General features: G+C 50.4%; 1 protein-coding gene across 2 annotated transcripts in view; it reads right to left on the reverse strand.

Annotated features, from left to right (window-relative positions):
* Nucleotides 1–7: 7 nt before the first annotated feature.
* grin2ab (glutamate receptor, ionotropic, N-methyl D-aspartate 2A, b) overlaps nucleotides 8–17,695 on the reverse strand; it is a 44,222-nt gene continuing 26,534 nt past the window's right edge. The window contains exons 5-20 of one of the 2 annotated variants that reach the window (XM_037253616.1): nucleotides 13,032–13,198; nucleotides 12,829–12,963; nucleotides 12,654–12,753; nucleotides 11,938–12,143; nucleotides 9,924–10,038; nucleotides 9,656–9,858; nucleotides 8,227–8,395; nucleotides 7,213–7,366; nucleotides 6,713–6,838; nucleotides 5,844–6,073; nucleotides 5,392–5,552; nucleotides 4,623–4,810; nucleotides 3,754–3,992; nucleotides 3,183–3,366; nucleotides 2,355–3,105; nucleotides 8–2,030 (exon numbers count right to left, since the gene is read on the reverse strand). In XM_037253616.1, the coding sequence (XP_037109511.1) occupies nucleotides 1,088–2,030; nucleotides 2,355–3,105; nucleotides 3,183–3,366; nucleotides 3,754–3,992; nucleotides 4,623–4,810; nucleotides 5,392–5,552; nucleotides 5,844–6,073; nucleotides 6,713–6,838; nucleotides 7,213–7,366; nucleotides 8,227–8,395; nucleotides 9,656–9,858; nucleotides 9,924–10,038; nucleotides 11,938–12,143; nucleotides 12,654–12,753; nucleotides 12,829–12,963; nucleotides 13,032–13,198 (4,071 nt within the window). In that variant the 3' untranslated portion in view covers nucleotides 8–1,087. Of the gene's footprint in view, nucleotides 2,034–2,354; nucleotides 3,106–3,182; nucleotides 3,367–3,753; nucleotides 3,993–4,622; nucleotides 4,811–5,391; nucleotides 5,553–5,843; nucleotides 6,074–6,712; nucleotides 6,839–7,212; nucleotides 7,367–8,226; nucleotides 8,396–9,655; nucleotides 9,859–9,923; nucleotides 10,039–11,937; nucleotides 12,144–12,653; nucleotides 12,754–12,828; nucleotides 12,964–13,031; nucleotides 13,199–17,695 lie in introns of both variants that reach the window. The other variant, XM_037253607.1, reaches the window with a different exon arrangement.

The following is a 17,695-nucleotide window of genomic DNA, read 5'->3' on the forward strand; positions in this document are numbered from 1 at the left end:
TTTTTTGATTTGATTTTACATGACCTCATTGGACAATGTAGTTCAGACAGTTAGACCCCCAATTGGGACACAGCTTGTGTGTGGTGTGTGTGTGTGTGTGTGTGTGTGAACCACTCACGTGATGCTGGTCTCTGACACAGTGTTATTTATTTCTATATTTTTCTCTCAGATGTATGTGTGGGTTCATCTTCCGGGACCTTCCGTAGAGACTAAAGTAAAAAAAAAAAAAGATTTGGCAAAACAGCAACTTTTGAAACCACGGCTAATCTTATAGCACTACCAGGCCGAGGCACACTTGCACGCACGTGTACGAATGAAGCCGCGAAAAAGGAATATGTATTCTAATACTCTACTGGTGAGCTTATACTTGCCGCCACAGCCAAAAAGACAAGAAAAAAACAACAACAACTGCCAACTGTGTGAGTATCAAAAAGTATTTGTTTTTGGTTTGTGTTTGGTGGCAGGTTAGAAAATGTACAAAGTGCACAAAGGCTAGGCTAGCTCACCGCAACAACACCCACACACACATACACACACCCCCACACACACACTCAGTGTGCACTTGCGCGTGTGTGCCCATATATGACCCTGCATACGTGTGTGTGTGTGTGTGTGTGTCACGCAGGGTTGTCAAGGAAGCATGCAAGTGTGTGACCTGAAGGCTAAGAGCTAAGAGAGGAAGCTAGAACGCTAAATGCTATATATATATATATATATATATATTTGTGTGTGTGTGTATGTGTGTCCATCTCGAGTCCTCTCGGACCCACGCCTCATCCTGAGAGCATTTTTTTTTTTCACCCATAAAATTATTGATTTGGTTTGGAATGTTCAATTGGCTGACATCAACATTATCAAACAGTCTTTCCCAGTGTGTGTGTGTGTGTGTGTGTGCGTGTGTTGGGGCGGCGAGACCCTGGAACACACAGCAGCCCCCAACTGAGTAGGTTCAATTACTGTGGGAGTGCTGGAGGGTTGGTTTGTCCCCTTGGAAGGCTGGTGAGGAGGGCAGGGGGGGGGGCAATGTTCCAGAAATCCTGTGTGTGTGTGTGTGTGTGTGTGTGTGAGTTACAGGAAGCGGCGAGTCTCACACGTCAGACTCAATACTGGGCATGCGTCGGTACAGGCGGGGCCGGTTGCCGCCGGCACTGGAAGCTCGCGGCGCCGTCACGTAGCTCATGGGCTGAGCGGCGGCGGGCGGCACCATGTAGGCCACCACTGGGGGCTCTTGTTGGGGGTAAAACATCTGAGGGTCCATGTGGTGATTGATGTGGTGGCCGCCGTGGTTGCCCAGAGTGAGCGAGAGCGGCGGGCGCTGCTGCTTGTAGAGCGCTCGGCCGGCCGTCTGGCCGGCGGCGTGCGCGTGGCCGGCCGACTCTCGCTGCGCCGTGCCCGACTGGAGGAAGGGGTTCTGCGAGGGCCGGTCAGGGAAGAGGCTCTTGGAACGACGGGGCAGGGGCAGGGGCACGTCCGAGCCGCGGTGGTGCGAGGGAGACGGCGAGGACGGACTGCGGCCGCTGAAGGGGCGGTCGGAGCGCATGGTAAGCACGTTGGCGTAGGCGCCCTCGTCCAGGGTCATCTCCCGGTCCCGGTCGGGCAGGCTCAGCCCCCGCAATTGAGCCGCGCCGTCCGGAAGCACGTTCTCGTACGAGTGCTGGCGACTCAGCTGCAAATGCTGCGCCACGGGCGAGGAGGCGGCCGTCAAGGCGGACGGCGAGCAGGGCGCCGCCGCCGGCTCAAAGTGGCTGACCAGGTCGTCGCCCTCGCCCACCATCCCCAGCTGGCTCTGGGGCAGGTAGTGGGCAAACATATCAGGAGCGTTGGAGTAGTTCAGGTGGTCCTCGCGGATGTCGTACAGGTTGCCCAGGTGGGCGCAGGCGTCGCAGCGGGCCTGCGGGGGGCGCACCGTGTACAGACCCGAGTAGCCGCTCAGTTTGGTCAGGCAGGAGCGGCAGTGGCCCGGACGCACGCCCTGAGAGCCCACGGCCGACCCGGGGGCCTCGAAGGATCCGCTCGACTTGTCTTTTGCGCTGCTGGGAGAAGAAAATAGAAGCGTTTGGAACAGGAAGCGCCAAAGCCGCAGACGGAGAATGTACGAGACGCCGGGTTAAATGGCAAAAGATATTTACTCCGAGAGAGAGAAAAGACGGACGGCCAAAGAGAAGGCGCTAGCCCCGAGACAAGGGGGCGGCGCTTAGAGGAAACCCGAGCTGGACGCTGGCTATCGTTTGCGAGTTCAAACTTTATATACTCACTCACTCACTCACTCACTCACTCACTCACTCACTCACTCACTGACTGGCGGTGAGATTTCTGAGCGAGTGATTTTGATGCGTGTCTTTCGTGCTTTGCACCTGCTGTGCGTGTAGGTGCTGTACTTCTTGTCCTTCATGGAGTGCAGGTCGGCCTCGGCGCTGTGGCTGTGGTGCAGCAAGGTGGCGCTCAACTGCAGGACCGGCGCGTCCCCCTTGTGAGAGTACGTGCCCTCGGGCGGGTACGGTTGCTCGTCGCTGCCCCCTTGGCTGTCGCGCTGGTAGGGCGGCGCCGACTGCAGGCTGGCCTGGTCTGAGTCGATGGAGAAGATTTTGGATCCGCCGCTGCCGCCGCCGCCACCGCCGCCTGCCCGCTTCCTCAACTGGTTAACAGATTTGAAAGCGCCCCTCGTCGCGACAGAGTCGGAGTCTTTGTGGGACGTCGGGCGACTGGAGCACTCGGAGATGTCCGAGCGGGGAGGAGGCGGCGGCTCTTCGGGGAGATAGCGCTGGCTCTTCATGGCCGGGGGCACGGCTGGCGTCGGCGCGGCGCCCGGAGCCGCCCCGCCGGGCTGCGTCTTCAGAGTCTCTACGCTTTTCTTCCAAAGGGCGCGGGGCTTAGACGGCGGCGCTGCTCCCGGGCGGGTCGTGCCGTTGTTGGCGTTGGTGACGGACAGCTGCGGCTTGTTTGTGGGGCTGGCCTGATGGGCGGGCGCCTTCTGCTGGGCCGGGAAGGGCGCCGCGTTGTTCAGTAGGTTCTTGTGGCGCCCCGACAGCGACAGGAAGGCCTGAGGACCGCTGGCGTTGCTATAGAGACCGGGGCCCTTCGGAGCGAGGCCGTGCAGCGAGTTACCTAGGAAACGAGGAGAGGAGGTGAGTGCGGATGCGTGCGGAGACCACCTCGAAGGCCTGGGAACCCCCGGCCGAGACCTTTTCCGGTCATGACGTCGAGGATGCTGGGCTGCACCAGCACCGTGTTGCGCTTAGGCGACGACATGGCCATGGACTTGGCCGACTTGAGCAGGTGCAGCATGTTGGCCTGAGGGCTGAAGTCGAGCTCGGGTGCCTTTTTCTTCATGTCGATGTGAACGCCGTGGATGCAGCTCCAGATGCCCTTGGAGGATGGAGAGGGGAGGGGTGAGAGGAGAGGAGGAGGAGGAGGGGGGTCAGACAGTAAAAAAAACAGGACAGACTTTTTTGGGACTCTCTCAGGGTTTAATTGAGGCGATGATGTCAGCGCATGACGCTTTGGAGTGCAAGATGTTCCTCCACCAGACACTTAACCTTCACGCACGCGCACAACACTTGAATATTGAACACTCTCGACTCGGTCATTCATGCGTGTGAGTGACTGCACCCATTTCTTTGAGAGAAGAAAAAAAAAAGAGAAAAACAAGTAGTACATGTCCTACTTTGAAATGCCAATTTGAAGGCCTACTTTGAAACCACGAGCGCTCCGTTTGAAAGCCGGGAAGACGTTTGAATTTGGTTCCTCGCTCACCCTGCTGATGGTGAAGAGCAGGCCGGGGCGTCCCGAGCAGACGCCGGTGAAGCAGTAACGCAGACGCCAGTAGAAGAGATGCTCGGAGACAAAGGTGAGGATGGACAGGCCCATGGCCGTGGCCAGCATGTAGAAGACGCCCGCCATGTTGTCAACGTCCAGCTGGCTGGACATCACCTCGTTCTTCTCGTTGTGGCAGATGCCCATCAGCCACTGCGCCTCCAGCTCCTCCATTTCGCCTGAGTCGCCCCAAAAGAGAGATTGAGAGGAGAAGGAAATAAAAAACGGAGGTGGAGAGGAGAGAGGGGATTTGAAAATGAAGGGAGGGGGGAGAAGGCGTTGAGGAGAGAAAAGAAGAAGGGAGGTCCAAAAGGAATTCAGCAGATAAAAGGAATTCACAGGGAGTAAAAAAAAAAAAGGTCAAAGAAAAAAAAGAAAAAATTTAATAAAAAGTGACAGTGGCAGGGAAGAGATAAAAAAAAAAAATGAATGAATTCAGCAGATAAAAGAAATTCACAGGGAGTAAAAAAGGGGCAAAATAAATAAATAAATAAACAAGTAAAAAGAAAGATAATAAATAATAAATAAATGGAATTCACAGGGAGTAAAAAAAGGTCAAAATAAAAAACTAAATAAAAAGTGACTAAAAATAAGATTTCAGGAAAAACAGTGTCAGAGAAGAAATTAAAAAAGAATTAATCAGCAGATTTGAGGAAAAAACAGTGGCAGGTAAGAGATAAAAAAAAAAAAAAAAAGCAAGTCCGGTGGCTCAAAGATGCAGCGTGAACGGCAAAATGGAGATGAATAATGAAATGAGCGGAAGAAGGTGCCAAAGAGGAAAAACGGGAGCGGTGAATCGAAATAGGCACCGTCGCCGATGATGCCGAGGATGGCCAGGTCCACCAGTCGCTTCCAGTAGGAGCCCTTCTGCAGAGCGATGCCGTAGCCGGTGGTGGCAAAGATGTAGCCGCTGCCGATGGTCACCAGCTTGCAGCCGTCGTCTCGGCCAGCCATGTAGTTGAGCACGGCCGCGTCGTAGATGAACGCGTCCAGCTTGCTGCCAAACACATCGTCAAAGAGAAAACTTTTTTTGGGGGGTAACCCTTCAAACCAGCAAGCGCATCAAAGACACCCCCTCCCCCCCAAAAAGACACAAACTGCATGGAAGCCGTTAAAGAAATGCAATTAACGCACCGCAGCAAAACGGCATCAGAAACGTGACGTCAAAGACCGAAAAAGACATCAAAGTCACCAAAACATCAAGGACGGCGCATCAAAAACAACTGTGACACCATTCCAGATGTCAAAAACACCAATTAAGACACAACATTGGTGCAGCATCCAAGACACCCCAAAAAAAGTCAAAATAATAATAAACACTATTAAAGACAAAACATTCCAAAAACTCCAAGACCAAAAAGATGGCAAAAAACAACATCAAAGACAGTGCCAAAACACCAAGGATCAAAAACAATTGGACACTGTTTAAGACATCAAAAACCACTTAAGACACAACACTGGTGCAGCATCCAAGACATCACCCCAAAAAAAAACCGGCTACAAAACGGCTTTCTGACACGTTCCGAGCCCTGGTCTACTTTTATTGTAAGTTTCAAATTGGCAAGAGGTGCGGCTTACCCGGTCTTGAGGCTGACCAGGGCATCCTGCACTTTGGTCTGGTGGTACTTGGTCATGTACTGGTGCATGTCCGGGTAGTTCTTGCGGATGTTGCGCTCCGTGCTGCCGTTGGGAACCGTGCCGAAGCGGAAGGGCGGCGAATACGAGTAGGGGCTCTGAAACTGGATGAGTACCAGACAAGAGCGGCCGGCCGGGTGAGGGGTCGCGGACAAAGACTGGATCTTTTCTTCAATCCAATTAAGGTTACAATACAACATTTTTTTTTTTCCATGCATTCGTTGTCAAAGACTCAAATAGCTGGAACTGAAAAAAACAAATACATAATTAACAATAAATATAATAAATATATAATGTATCAAATAAATACAAATACATAATATAAATATTATACAGTAGAATAATACATACATAAATAAATTCACAAATCAGAGCAATGCAATGCTCCTCCCTACCTTTTTGTCAGAGAGGCCGGTGACCTGGTCTACAAACTCCTCCTGGATCATGAAGGCGGCCAGGTTGGCCGTGTAGGAGGCCAAGAAGATGACGGCGAAGAAAGCCCACACGGACACGATGAACTTGCTGGTGGTGCCTTTGGGGTTCTGCACCGGCACCGAGTTGTTGAAGACCAGACCCCACAGCAGCCAGATGGCCTTGCCGATGGTGAACGACGGGCCGTGGGGGTCTGGGGGGGGTTAGGGTACATGTTACCGTGGGTGTTTTTTGCAGATGCTCGAGAATGTTGCAAATGATCAAATTACAATTTGTATCATTCAAATGATATTTCATGCAAAATCTATTTAAATGATTAAAATATGAATATAGGGAAATTGGTCAGATCTCCCAAAGGTAAGTCTAATCATTTGTTACAATTTCAAAATGTACAGTATATATAATGATTCATTTTATGAATGAAATTTTTGGGAGGGGAAACCACCAACAATGTGAACATATTTACTACAATAATTAAAATGATCGAACAACGGTTGATACCAGCATCCGATGCCCTCTTGTGGCCGGCCAGGAACTACACACGTGTAATTATGATGATCAATTGACATGCAATTAGGTCTAAAAATAGATGACCATTAAATGATTTTCAGACATATAAAGAATAAAAAAAAATGGAATCATTATTCCGAAATATTGTAACATTCTACCAACAGTCAACTATTTTTTTCAACTGTTCATTCAATACACTTGCCCCCCCAAAAAAAGAATCTGTGTAATAATAGCGCTGCTGCTGGGGGAGCCAGGAAGGATGCTTAGATGCCTCGGCTGTTTTGATGTGTGTGTGTGTGTGTGTGTGTGTGTGTGTATGCACCTTTGCCTTGGGCCAAGTTGCGATTGAAGCCCAGCGGAGAGACAAACTCGAAAAGGAAGACAGCGATGGCCGTGACGATGAGCAGCATCACAAACATCATCACCCAAACTGACGCGCTGAAGGGCTCTGAGGAGGAAGAGTTGGTTGGAGGAGGGCTTTGGCACAGAGGAATTTGCATTTTTCTTATTACCGGCCGACGAGGACGTGAGGGGGAGATCAAAGCCACAACAAAGTGGACGTGAGCGAGCGAGCGAGCGAGCGCTCGGGTCAGCAGACCCAAAAGAGAAACGGAAGCCGCTGTCGACGCTCGTTAGCAACAAAGCTAACCGTCAGACCATCGTCCAAATAGGGAAAAAAGCGGCGGAAGGGGAAAAAGGAGTCGACGAAAACGTCTCTCCCGCTCCCTTTTCTCCTCACCTTCCTCCCCGTCGGCGAAGCGGATCGGATCTGGCGCTAAATGCTAACTTGGTGACGCGGCCCCGCTGCGAAGACGGACTTACCGAGGAAGGCCGACGGCGAGACGGTGCCGTTGCTGCGCGACACCATGACGCTGATGCCCGTCTCCACGAAGGGCACCGAGAAATCGATGACCTCCGACCTCTCCTCGTTGATGGTCAGAGAGCCGACGGCCATGGCGGCTTTCTTGTACACCACCTGGTGGACACACGTGGAGCTGCGTTGAGCATCAAATAGCAAACGTTCCAACCTAGCAATTTGTCACCTGACACATTGTTACATCCTGCCCCATCGAGATAAGTGACTCGATGTGTCAGTCAACGACCTTAACCGAGGGGGGGGTTAGCATGGCACGCTAACACCTGCTATGGCAGGGGTGTCAAACTCATTTTTATCGCGGGCCACTTTGTCGTTGCGACATCCCTCAGAGGGCTGTATTCTATATTAAATATTTTCTTCAGTTATTTAATAGAAAGGATAAAAAATTAAGACATTTAAAAAAATTATATATATATAAAAAAAAAAAAAGTCATAAAAAATCTCAACATTAAAATAAAAAATGATGGTACAGATTTGAGCAAGAATCATTGGAGTTGACATGGTTTGATCACGCGGGCCATATAGAATGACATGGCCGGCCGGATTTGGCCCCCGGGCCGCGGGTTTGACACCTATGCGCTAAAGGAAAGGCGCGCTCACTCTCTCTCTCTCTCTCTCTTTGCCCAGTAGAGCAAAGTGAAACATCAGCATGAATGTCAGCCAGCGTTTGAGGGCATTTTCAGAGCGACGAGAAGAAATGGCAGTTGTCATTTTTGCCGCCGAGCCAACGTATCGTGACACACGACGGGCGAGTCGGCGCCATCTCCTCCAGCGCTGTGTTGTTCTATTACTTTCTCCGTGACTCCGTCGGCTCGGGTGAGGCTCGCGCTCGAGAGGGAAGTAGCGTCCGCACTTATCCCAGATCGGGACGCTGTTCCGAAAGCGTCCGGCGCCAATTCGGATCGATTTGGACGCGGTGAAATATGAAATGATTTTTATTGGCCAGTGTTAGCTCATACCTCTCCCACCATGCCGTCCCACACGTTGTTGATTTTCTTGCCGTGCTTGCCGTTGGTGACCAGGTAGAGGTCGTAGGTGAACTTGACATTGCGGGCGATCTTCTTGAGGATGTCGATGCAGAAGCCCTTACAGCACTGCTTGATGTACGAGCCCCCCGACGTGCTGTTGCTGCGCACACGCACACACACACACGTCAACATCATGGACAGATGCGCATCTACCCCAGGGAGGGAGTGAGTGTGTGTGTGTGTGTGTGTACATAATGGCATAAGGACATGGAAGCCTCAGCTGGGCCGGGATAATGTATACACAACGTGCGCACCTGAGACTCGCTCAGACATCGTGCGATGCATGTTCAAATCGCTTCGGACGCATTTGATGTGACAGTTTTGTCTCGTGCGAATGACTCCGTCACCTTTCGCAAAGTTGTGCCGCAACGGCCACGCAATGGGTGCACGTCAAAGGCATCCGGGGTGGGTTATGCCGACTGCCGACAAACACGACGCGGTGGAGCCGGAATTTATACATTCATATTTATCTATATACACTACCGTTCAAAAGTTTGGGGTCACAAAATTGTTTGGGTGACCCCAAACTTTTGAATGCTAGTGTAAATATTATTATAATAAAATATTATGAATTAAATATTATAAATTATATCTTATATTTGTATAAGATTATAAAAAATCTATGAATATAAGTATACATATATATTATAAGATTTTTTTACACAGAAGATTATATATATAATCTATAAATAATTATCTAAATAAATATATACACTACCGTTCAAAAGTTTGGGGTCACCCAAACAATTTTGTGACCCCAAACGTTTGAACGGTAGTGTATATTTTTTTAAATGAATTCTTTTTATTTCCATTTTTATGTAAATACAAACAAAATACAGACAAAGAGGTGGCTAACAGGAAGCAGTGTCGCCAGGAGAATTTCTGAAGGCGGTAAAAGTGGCAGCGCGCCAAATGGGACACCAGCAAAGTTGGGGAAGTGCCCCGTGAGAAAAGAAAGCGGCCCTTGATTTATTCACAAGTTTGCGCAAGAAATAGACAAACGTCTCGTTAGCATCCTTGACCCACTTTGCACGCCGAAGTGGCGTCAATTTCAAAGTCGCCGGGAAAGCTGCGGCCGGCGCACAAGCGCAAACAATATCAGTCAAGTTGGAACGCTCATCGGAGGACCACGCTATGCCCACGGAGGCAAAAGAGACATTACAAATTGCAGACTGCGTCAATCACTAACTCATATTAGTATATACACCGCTAATTGTTAGCCTAGCAAAAATAAAGGGTTAGCCTACGGCAACGTGCTAACGGCAAAATAATCGGGAAGCAGGTCGTCATCAAGCAGGGAGACGTCATGGAAATGGAACATTTTGACAAAAAGAAAAAACCCACTTGTCTCTGTCCTTACTCTTTGACGTGCTTGCGGCAGGGCACCGAGTTCCTCATGCACGTCCCGGTGAGGATGTCCACGTTGTCCACGATGACAAAGGGCTTCTCCTCCAGCGTGACGATGGACAGGTGGTTCTCGTCGGCGTCCTCGTCGCCGTGCGAGTTGTAGCGCGGCCACACGGGGAACATCAGCGACAGCGTGCCGTTCTCCCAGCGACCCATCTGGAGAAAAATAAAAAACCTTTGAGATCAACAGCGGAGATCATCTAACTTTGTCCGCTTTGTACCTTCTCCCACGTCCTCTCGCTGTTCAGGACAATGACCACCAGCTTAGGGTTGGCCTGGTAGCCGTCGGGCGTGAAGGACAAATCCCTGCCGTCGTTCCACACGTGCATCATGTGTCTGCGGGGAGCCGACATGTGGCGGGCCGCCGATCAATCTCAAATTAAGGGGAGCAAATTTGTTAGCGGCTTGACGTATGGCAGGCAGCCTTTTTAAGCGGGAAACCGCATGAGCCTCAATTCACTGCGTCACAATTGACTCTGGCAGTAGTTCCGAGTGACCGGCGCCGCCTAAACGGGCTGCTGGAAATAATCGGAAGTAAAAAACTGGCAATTTCTGAATGTTGCTGAGTCGCAGCCTCGCTCGGTCTTACTCTATGAGTCGCACGCACGCACGCGCACGCACTCACTCACTCGGCAGCCCGTTCCGGCATGGTTCACTCCCGCTGTGTTTGTATGCTGTACTCTGCTTTTAAAGTATTTGTGTTGCACTCCCCCCCCCGAAGTATAAATAGTCAAAGTCAAATGGGCCATTTTAGGGAACATCTTTCTGGTGGGATAAAACAAAAGTGCTTCAACTTTGGACTTTTGTACTCTCCAGCGGCTCCATTAAATGACAAAAAGGTTTAAATGGACGCCAGCGCTCGACCCAAAGAAAAAAAAAAAAAAAAGCTGTTTCCGGATAATAGTCATTCAGTTGTTGTGACAAATATGCAAATTCAACGTAATAAGTTAGCAAGATGAATGATGTGGCGGCGACGGTGAAGGGAGTAATTTCAGATCAAGCTGTCAGCGGCGGCGATATTGAAATGCGCTTTGATAGATTTGCTAGCAGGTGCTAATAGGGGAGGCGGCGGGTGGCAGGCTTCGGGACCATCCAGTCCCAAGCCAGCCACTCACAAATCGGTATATGACCTTGTGGCATCGAGTCACTAGGTTTGATCTGAAGAAGATTCACGCTGCCTAAATGGGCTGGCCAAGAAAGCCGGCGTGGAAGGAACAAGGCGTTGTCTCAAACTGCGCCGGAAGTATCCGTGCATTGTTGCCAAAACGGGCTGCTAACCAGTCCAAATATTGTCATCAGGTTTCCTTGCAGCCTGTTTAGCGAGCCTGATAGTCGGGCCTGATGGCGGCTGCCAACAAAGAGTCAAATCAATAACGTAGCTTCAAGACGTAGCGTAGCGAGACCGCGGTGTTGCTATTGTAGTGTCATCTTCCTAGTGCTGCCTAAACGGGCTGCTGGGAATAAAAAAATTCAACACAAAGGAAACAGTTTGGTGCGCTCGCTAACCCGGCCAAATCGGCAATTCTTTTTCGGGTGACAATTACAGTTTGGAGTTCGCATCTCGTTTAGGCGGGATCTCCATTGCCGCCCGCCGAGTGGTGAAAACGTCTCTGCCCACCTTTGCAAGACAAGTGCACAAGCGACATCATCTTGCTGTAAGTTCATCACGGAAAACACGCACGCACGCACGCACACACGCACGCACGCACACACACACACACACACACACACACACATCTTTTTATTCCTCCGGTGTGCGTGCACGTGCGCCATCCACGGAGCCAAGCAACAAGGACAACAAAGCCGCTTTAATCCCGAGGACGCGTCCAGTCATGCGAAGATAGCGGGCGCACACGCACGCCACACCGAGCGCCACCTTGTTTCTTTCATGTCGACTTTCTTCAGCAGCCCGTTTATGCGGCGCCGGCAACGAGGCGGTAAAAATGACACAACGTTGTTCATGGCGGAGAAATGCTGCCACACTCTTGCTATCAACCTTTGACAGAAAACTAAATGCTTGTCATTTGTTGAACGTGGCAGCCATCTTGTGAGCGCTGCCATTCTATTTTTCAGCAGCCCGTTTAGGCGGCACCGCTAAAACGCGTTTGCTACTTCACGACATGAATGAAATTCTTCTCAAGCGTACTGACATCAACTTTAGCGACAATCCAGCTAAGCATGAGCGAGTTGACCCGGTGGAGATGCCCGTCGAGGCGGCACTCTGCGGAAACGCACCTGCGCAGGGCGCTGGGCGGCAGCTTGCCCGGGCTGCGCTCCGACGGCGTGCTGTGACAGCTGCCCTGCGCTTCGGGCAGCTCGTTCTTCTCTCGCAGCATGGCGGTGGCCGCCCACGAGATGATGCCCACGCCGTCGCGCACCCGCGTCTCCAGCGGGTACTCCCAGTCGTCGTAGGACACCGAGATCATGCCCAGGGGAAAGGCCTATCGGGCGGCGGACAGCATTTGAAAGGCACCATCAGCGTTTGTTTTCTTCTTCACTGGGATGAAAATCATGCCAATTAGCGTTGTCCTTGCCGTCGCTATGCTAAGTGATGGCATCAAGCTGGTATTGATCTCCCTGCTCTGCCAGAAAAACGACATTCATCAAAGTGCTGAATGTGCCCAACTTTTTTTTTTTTGTTTGTGACGGAGGATTTAATAGCAGCTCAGCTCAGCTGGGCTGGGCTGGGCTGGGCTAGCAAGAAAGCGCGATGAGTGCCGTTTGCATTTTAGCTGGCTTTTTTTTGGCCAGACTCAAAAGTAAGGAGCGGCTGTTCACACGTTTTTTTGTTTGTTTTTTGTGTGACTGTCCAGAATTGACATCTTGAGGACATGTCGAAAACTGGAGCTGATGAATTCATTCGTTTTCATCCACCTCAGGGTGCTGCGCTCTATCGCCCTCTGCTAGCAACGGAAAAATGTCCGCGTGACCAAACCCGGCAAAGGGAGTACCTCGGGGGTAAAGTCTGGGTTTCCCGTGGTGAGACTGGACACGATCCAGATGTAGCCGGCTCCGATCAGGCCCAACGAGCGCGCCTCCTCCAGGATGTAGCTGTCGGGAGGGGTCAGAATCGGGACGATCAAGTTTCACGTCAACTTGGCGGCGGTGCTGCTCAAGGCGTCTTACACGGCCTCATCCTTTGAGCAGTACAGCAGGATGACGGGACTCTGGATCCTCTTCAGGGCGATGTGAGACTTGGAGTTGGGGTCTCCGTCCACCGCGTCCAGAGTCACCACGCTCTGGAGGTCCCAGCGCACAAAGCTGAAAGAAGCAAAGAATGATAGGCTCCGCCTCCTTGGCCGGCGCGAGGAGGCCGGTGGGGAGCTGACCTGTGGTCGACGGTGACCCTGAGGGTGGTGATGAAGTCCTGGTAGCCGGGGAACTTGGAGGTGACGATGGAGAAGACGTGCCAGTCGTACTCCTCCATGATGGCCAGCATGAGGAGGGCCTCCTGCTGCAGGGCGGCGCCAAACTGGAAGAACGTCGACTTCTCATCCTTCGGGAGAAAAAACAGGCAAACGGAGGAAGAGGAGATTGTCAGCATTTTTTTTTCCTTTTACCCTCTCCGCCTTTCAGCTTCATGTATTTAATTGCGGGAGAAAGCGGCGCCGATGTCATTCTCAACGGTGTAATCGCTAAGTACAAGATAAGAGCTCGAGAGAAGACAAGAGGAAGGGGGGGGGGGGTGAGGCAAGATGGCCACTTAGCTTCCTTTGGGAACGGGTAAAGTCACTCGCAGCGAGGCAAGCGACCAAACGCTGTCCCGAAACTTTTGGCCGACCCCAATGCTGCCCAAATTCGGATGGGGAAAAAGCTGACGCTGCACTTTTTTTCCTCTAGGTTTTTTTTTTTTTCTTTTCCCACACCTGACTTTGATCACCCTCTCATCTGCTTTCTTGACTTCACCTTCTCAAAGGAGCGGCGGAGCATGTTTGAGCCAAGCGGATGAACTGACTGAACTGGCTTTTTCTTTGGATTTGTTTTTGTTGGATTCTTTTTTTCAGCTCCCATGGTTGCATTTCTAAACACCTGCTGAAGGAGAGGCGACACGGCGGGGAGGCAAAAGTGCATCCATCCACGCATCAAACCTTCCTCGTAGAACGCGCACACACGTGCGCGAAGAAAAACACACGAAACACAAAAGACACACTGCCAGCCAGACAGCCAGCCAGCCCGGCCCTGCGGAGATTTCGACAGCCTCTCGTCACGTATGAGCAGAGCGGGGATGAAATTGTACTTGAAAAAGATCTCTGTCGCCGCATCTGTGCGCCTCGCTGCAGGTGAGACTTTGTACTCGGGTTGAGAGCAGAACAATCCCTGCGTGGCAACAGGCTTATCGTCGCTCGGGGGTCCCGATAGCAATGACGCGCTCGTCTGGAGGTGCGCGCGCACAACACACACACACACACGCACACACACGTTTAACCTTGAACGCACACGCGAGGCCGAGGACGATGCGCCACTCGTTTTCAGCCGATTTTTTAAGTGTGTGTACACAGTATTTGTAACAGCGGGTTTTAGGACGGAATTAGCAACATGAGAACCCAAGGAAAGGAATGCCGGATAGAAGTGAAGAAGTGATGAGAAAGACAAAGGGAAGGAAACATGGGAGAGGGAATGAGGAAAGAAAATGGAAAAACAGGATCGATTCGAAGGAGAGGAAAGACAGACGAGGAAAGTAAAGGACACTGCTGAAAATGGAAGGGAAGGAAGAAGACGAAAAAGGAAAGATGAGAGGATGGCACAGAAGGGGAAGAGAGGAAAGAAAAGGACAGAAGCGTGGAAATGGAAAAAAAAGAAGCAAAGACAGTCATGGAAAGGTAAACCAAAGAAAAAAAGTTAACATGAGGGGGAAGGAAGCAAAGGGGAAGGGCCCGGGAACACGTCCGTCAAGGAAAGGAAAAACGTCAAGGCCAGCAAAGGAAGCGCAAAGGAGGAAAGAAAAGTGCAAAAAAAAGAAACCAGTTCGTCACCGACGCAAAGGATCACGCGTACGCCGTCGTTCCACTAAAGTGCCGTCTCAAGACGCTCGCGAGCTCGCTCACGTACATCAATTAGACATCGAGAGATTCACTGATGACATCTTACATTAATTATACAAATTCAATGCCCTCCCGACACACACACACACACAGTCCAAATCGAGCGGTGCCAATGGTTGGGGGCTTAGGGCATGAATAATAGAGCGGCCACGCCGTATCGCACATTCACTCTGCGGGCCCCCGGCAAACTCGCGGCGACACATGTGAGCTCACGTCAAATTTCATTGTGGCGTCCCACATGACACGCTGCATGTGTGTGCATTGCTAACAACACACACATGTGCGTAACCACTCGTCCCAGTCCCAGCCGTGCACCACAAAGGACAAACATGGCTTTCAAATACATAATTAACATGAGCGAAGAAATGATGCCAACGTACATGTTTACATTGGCAGCGTCCATTTGAAGGCATGTCAAAGAACTTGGACTCGCACTCAAAATCCTCGATGGCTATTCGCTGATTGTTTAACTACTCAACTCAAGTTTAAAAAATAACCCCAAAATGATCATAAGGGAGAGCACCTATGTCCTGCTGTATCTCCCCCGAATTTCAAAACCTTGCGTGGTACCAGCTTCTAGCTAGCGCAAAGTTAGCTTGCATAAGTTAGCATTTCGTCCCACTAAAACGGCTGGCCTTTTTTTTGTTGACAATCTGCTTAACAGCTGAACTTGACGTGAAAGTAAAAACACCTCAACGCAACACCAAACGACGACGTCATTTTGCCGCGGTCGCGACCGACAGACATCCAAGTTGGTTTTTGGAAGATGGCTCGGAAGTGGCATTGTGCTTTCAAGCTAATTGGATGTTTTTTCCCATGTCGCTGCTTGAGCGTAAATGCTTCCAAACGCGTGCGAAGAACAATAATACGAGCTGACGGGTCACAAAGCAGACAAGCAGAGACATCGAGATAAACAACGACGGTGCCGTGAAGCCAAGCGGCGTCGACGCAAACCTCGCGTGCGCTTTCGTAGCCCGCTAAGTGTGCGGCGCTAGCTCGAATACACGCCTCCGCAAAGTCTCCACGAGGGTGCCAGACCGCTCCTTATCTTACCGTCGGGGCGCAAAAATGTTAAAAGGCTTTGGGGAGACATTTTCCTTAATCTTGGAAAACAAGAGCACCCGGTTAAACGAGTGTTTTCCGTTGCCTCGCTAATTCTCCCTAAACGGCTAGCAGATGTTCTTTGAAATTCTTACGCTAACAAAGAATTAGCGCTGACAAAAAGGGAGGTGGGGTGGTGAGGGGGGGGCCAACAGTCTGGAAGAGGAAGATTATGCCAAAAAACAAAAACAAAAAAGGTGTTCTTTTTCAATTCTGTCTTTATTTACAACATAAAAATTCAATCGTGCGCTGAAGACAGCAGAGAGTCAGGTCCATGAATTTCGGGACACGATTCTCGTCCCCTCGCACGGATTTGAACCCATGCCAATAAAATGCGCTTGCAAACGCTCGGCTCCAATTTGTTGAGTTTTATTCTTGACATTCAAATCAGCCGATTAGTGTCGCAAAAAAAAAAAAAAAGGAAACGTTTTCACGCCACTTCAGATATATGTTAGCGCTATAGCATGTAGCAGCTCGGGGGCTCCCCGACGTCTTTACTATTTAACACTCGTTGGCTCTCCAAGCTTCTGGACTACTGTACTATTTAAGAGACTGCTAGCGTAGCATTGACGTCACACGTAAGAAGAAAAGTGCAGCTCCCGTCATGACTAACAGTCATTGATCAACTCATTCAGTGCCATTGACGGCTATAGACGTCAAAGATATTAACTGGGTTGGCAGTGAATGAGTTAAATGGCCGCTGCACTCATTGATGTTTGACTTCAACATTTGGCGACGGCAAGTGAAAGAAATTGGGTCAGATGGCAGACATAAACAAAACATCTGAGACACAACATGGATCGTTGAGGTCTTCAGTCAGCGAGACTTGGTGGAATTCAAACAAGTGACGTGGGCAAAATGCATCTAGGCGATGTTTGAATCGCCACCGCCACCTTGGTGAAAAACATTTCCCTCCATTAAGCAAGCCACAACGTCGCCGGGAAAAACCTGAGCGCAGACAAGTTGCTCCCATCCATCATACCCGACTCGTATATTTATATTTCCTGTCTGTCACACCACCAGTCAGTCCTCTTGCCTACTTTGCAGGGTGATTTTTGTTTTCTATCCCAAACCACTCCAAAATCGCACTAGCTAGCATACCAATTGTTAGCACGTTAGCATTTGAAATCCTCCCCAACTACGTGATCTAAAATCCGCTTCAACTGGCTTTCGCGTTCGGTTCTGCTATCGTGATATTAGCATAGCACCCGTGTTAGCATTTGAGCAGCTAAAGAGAAATATGGGTCAGGTCCTCCAAATCTTTGCGACTCGTGTCAAGACCTGCCGTCTAACTCAAGCAAGGCTCGATTGGCGCAGATAAAAATGAGATGTGTGCCGACGGAGCGAGCGCGCGTGAGTCATAATAAGCGTTTGACTTATGGCACTTGGAAGAGAAAGAGATGCTAATGTCATCTTGTGGCCCCGCGCGGGAGATAATGGACGGCGTGGACCCTCCATCTCGGGAACCCCCCCCCCCCCCTTGGCCTCTCCTCCGGCAGAATCAGAGATGTGCCAGTTGGATATTTATAGCAGGAAACTGTTGGGTTAAAAAAAAAAAAAAGTATCCCGCTCTGTTTCACTCACTGCCCACTGATGATGACTCCGTGGGAATGCAGCAACCCGAGGCCTGATGTAAAAACGGCAGCAGGCGGGCGGACGGACATGTGGCGCAGGTTCCAGACTGACAGGAATACCTGTCCATCAAATGGGCTGTGTTCACACCCACATCGCCGCAAATGTCCATTTCAAACTGATATTCCATCCTGGGAATCGATTTGGGGTATTTTGATCATTAAGCATCGTGCCGCCTAAAATGGAGGGATAAGAAACAAGACAGCAGTTGCGCCTTT

Source organism: Syngnathus acus, chromosome 1 (genome assembly GCF_901709675.1).
Source record: "Syngnathus acus chromosome 1, fSynAcu1.2, whole genome shotgun sequence".
Taxonomy (NCBI): domain Eukaryota; kingdom Metazoa; phylum Chordata; class Actinopteri; order Syngnathiformes; family Syngnathidae; genus Syngnathus; species Syngnathus acus.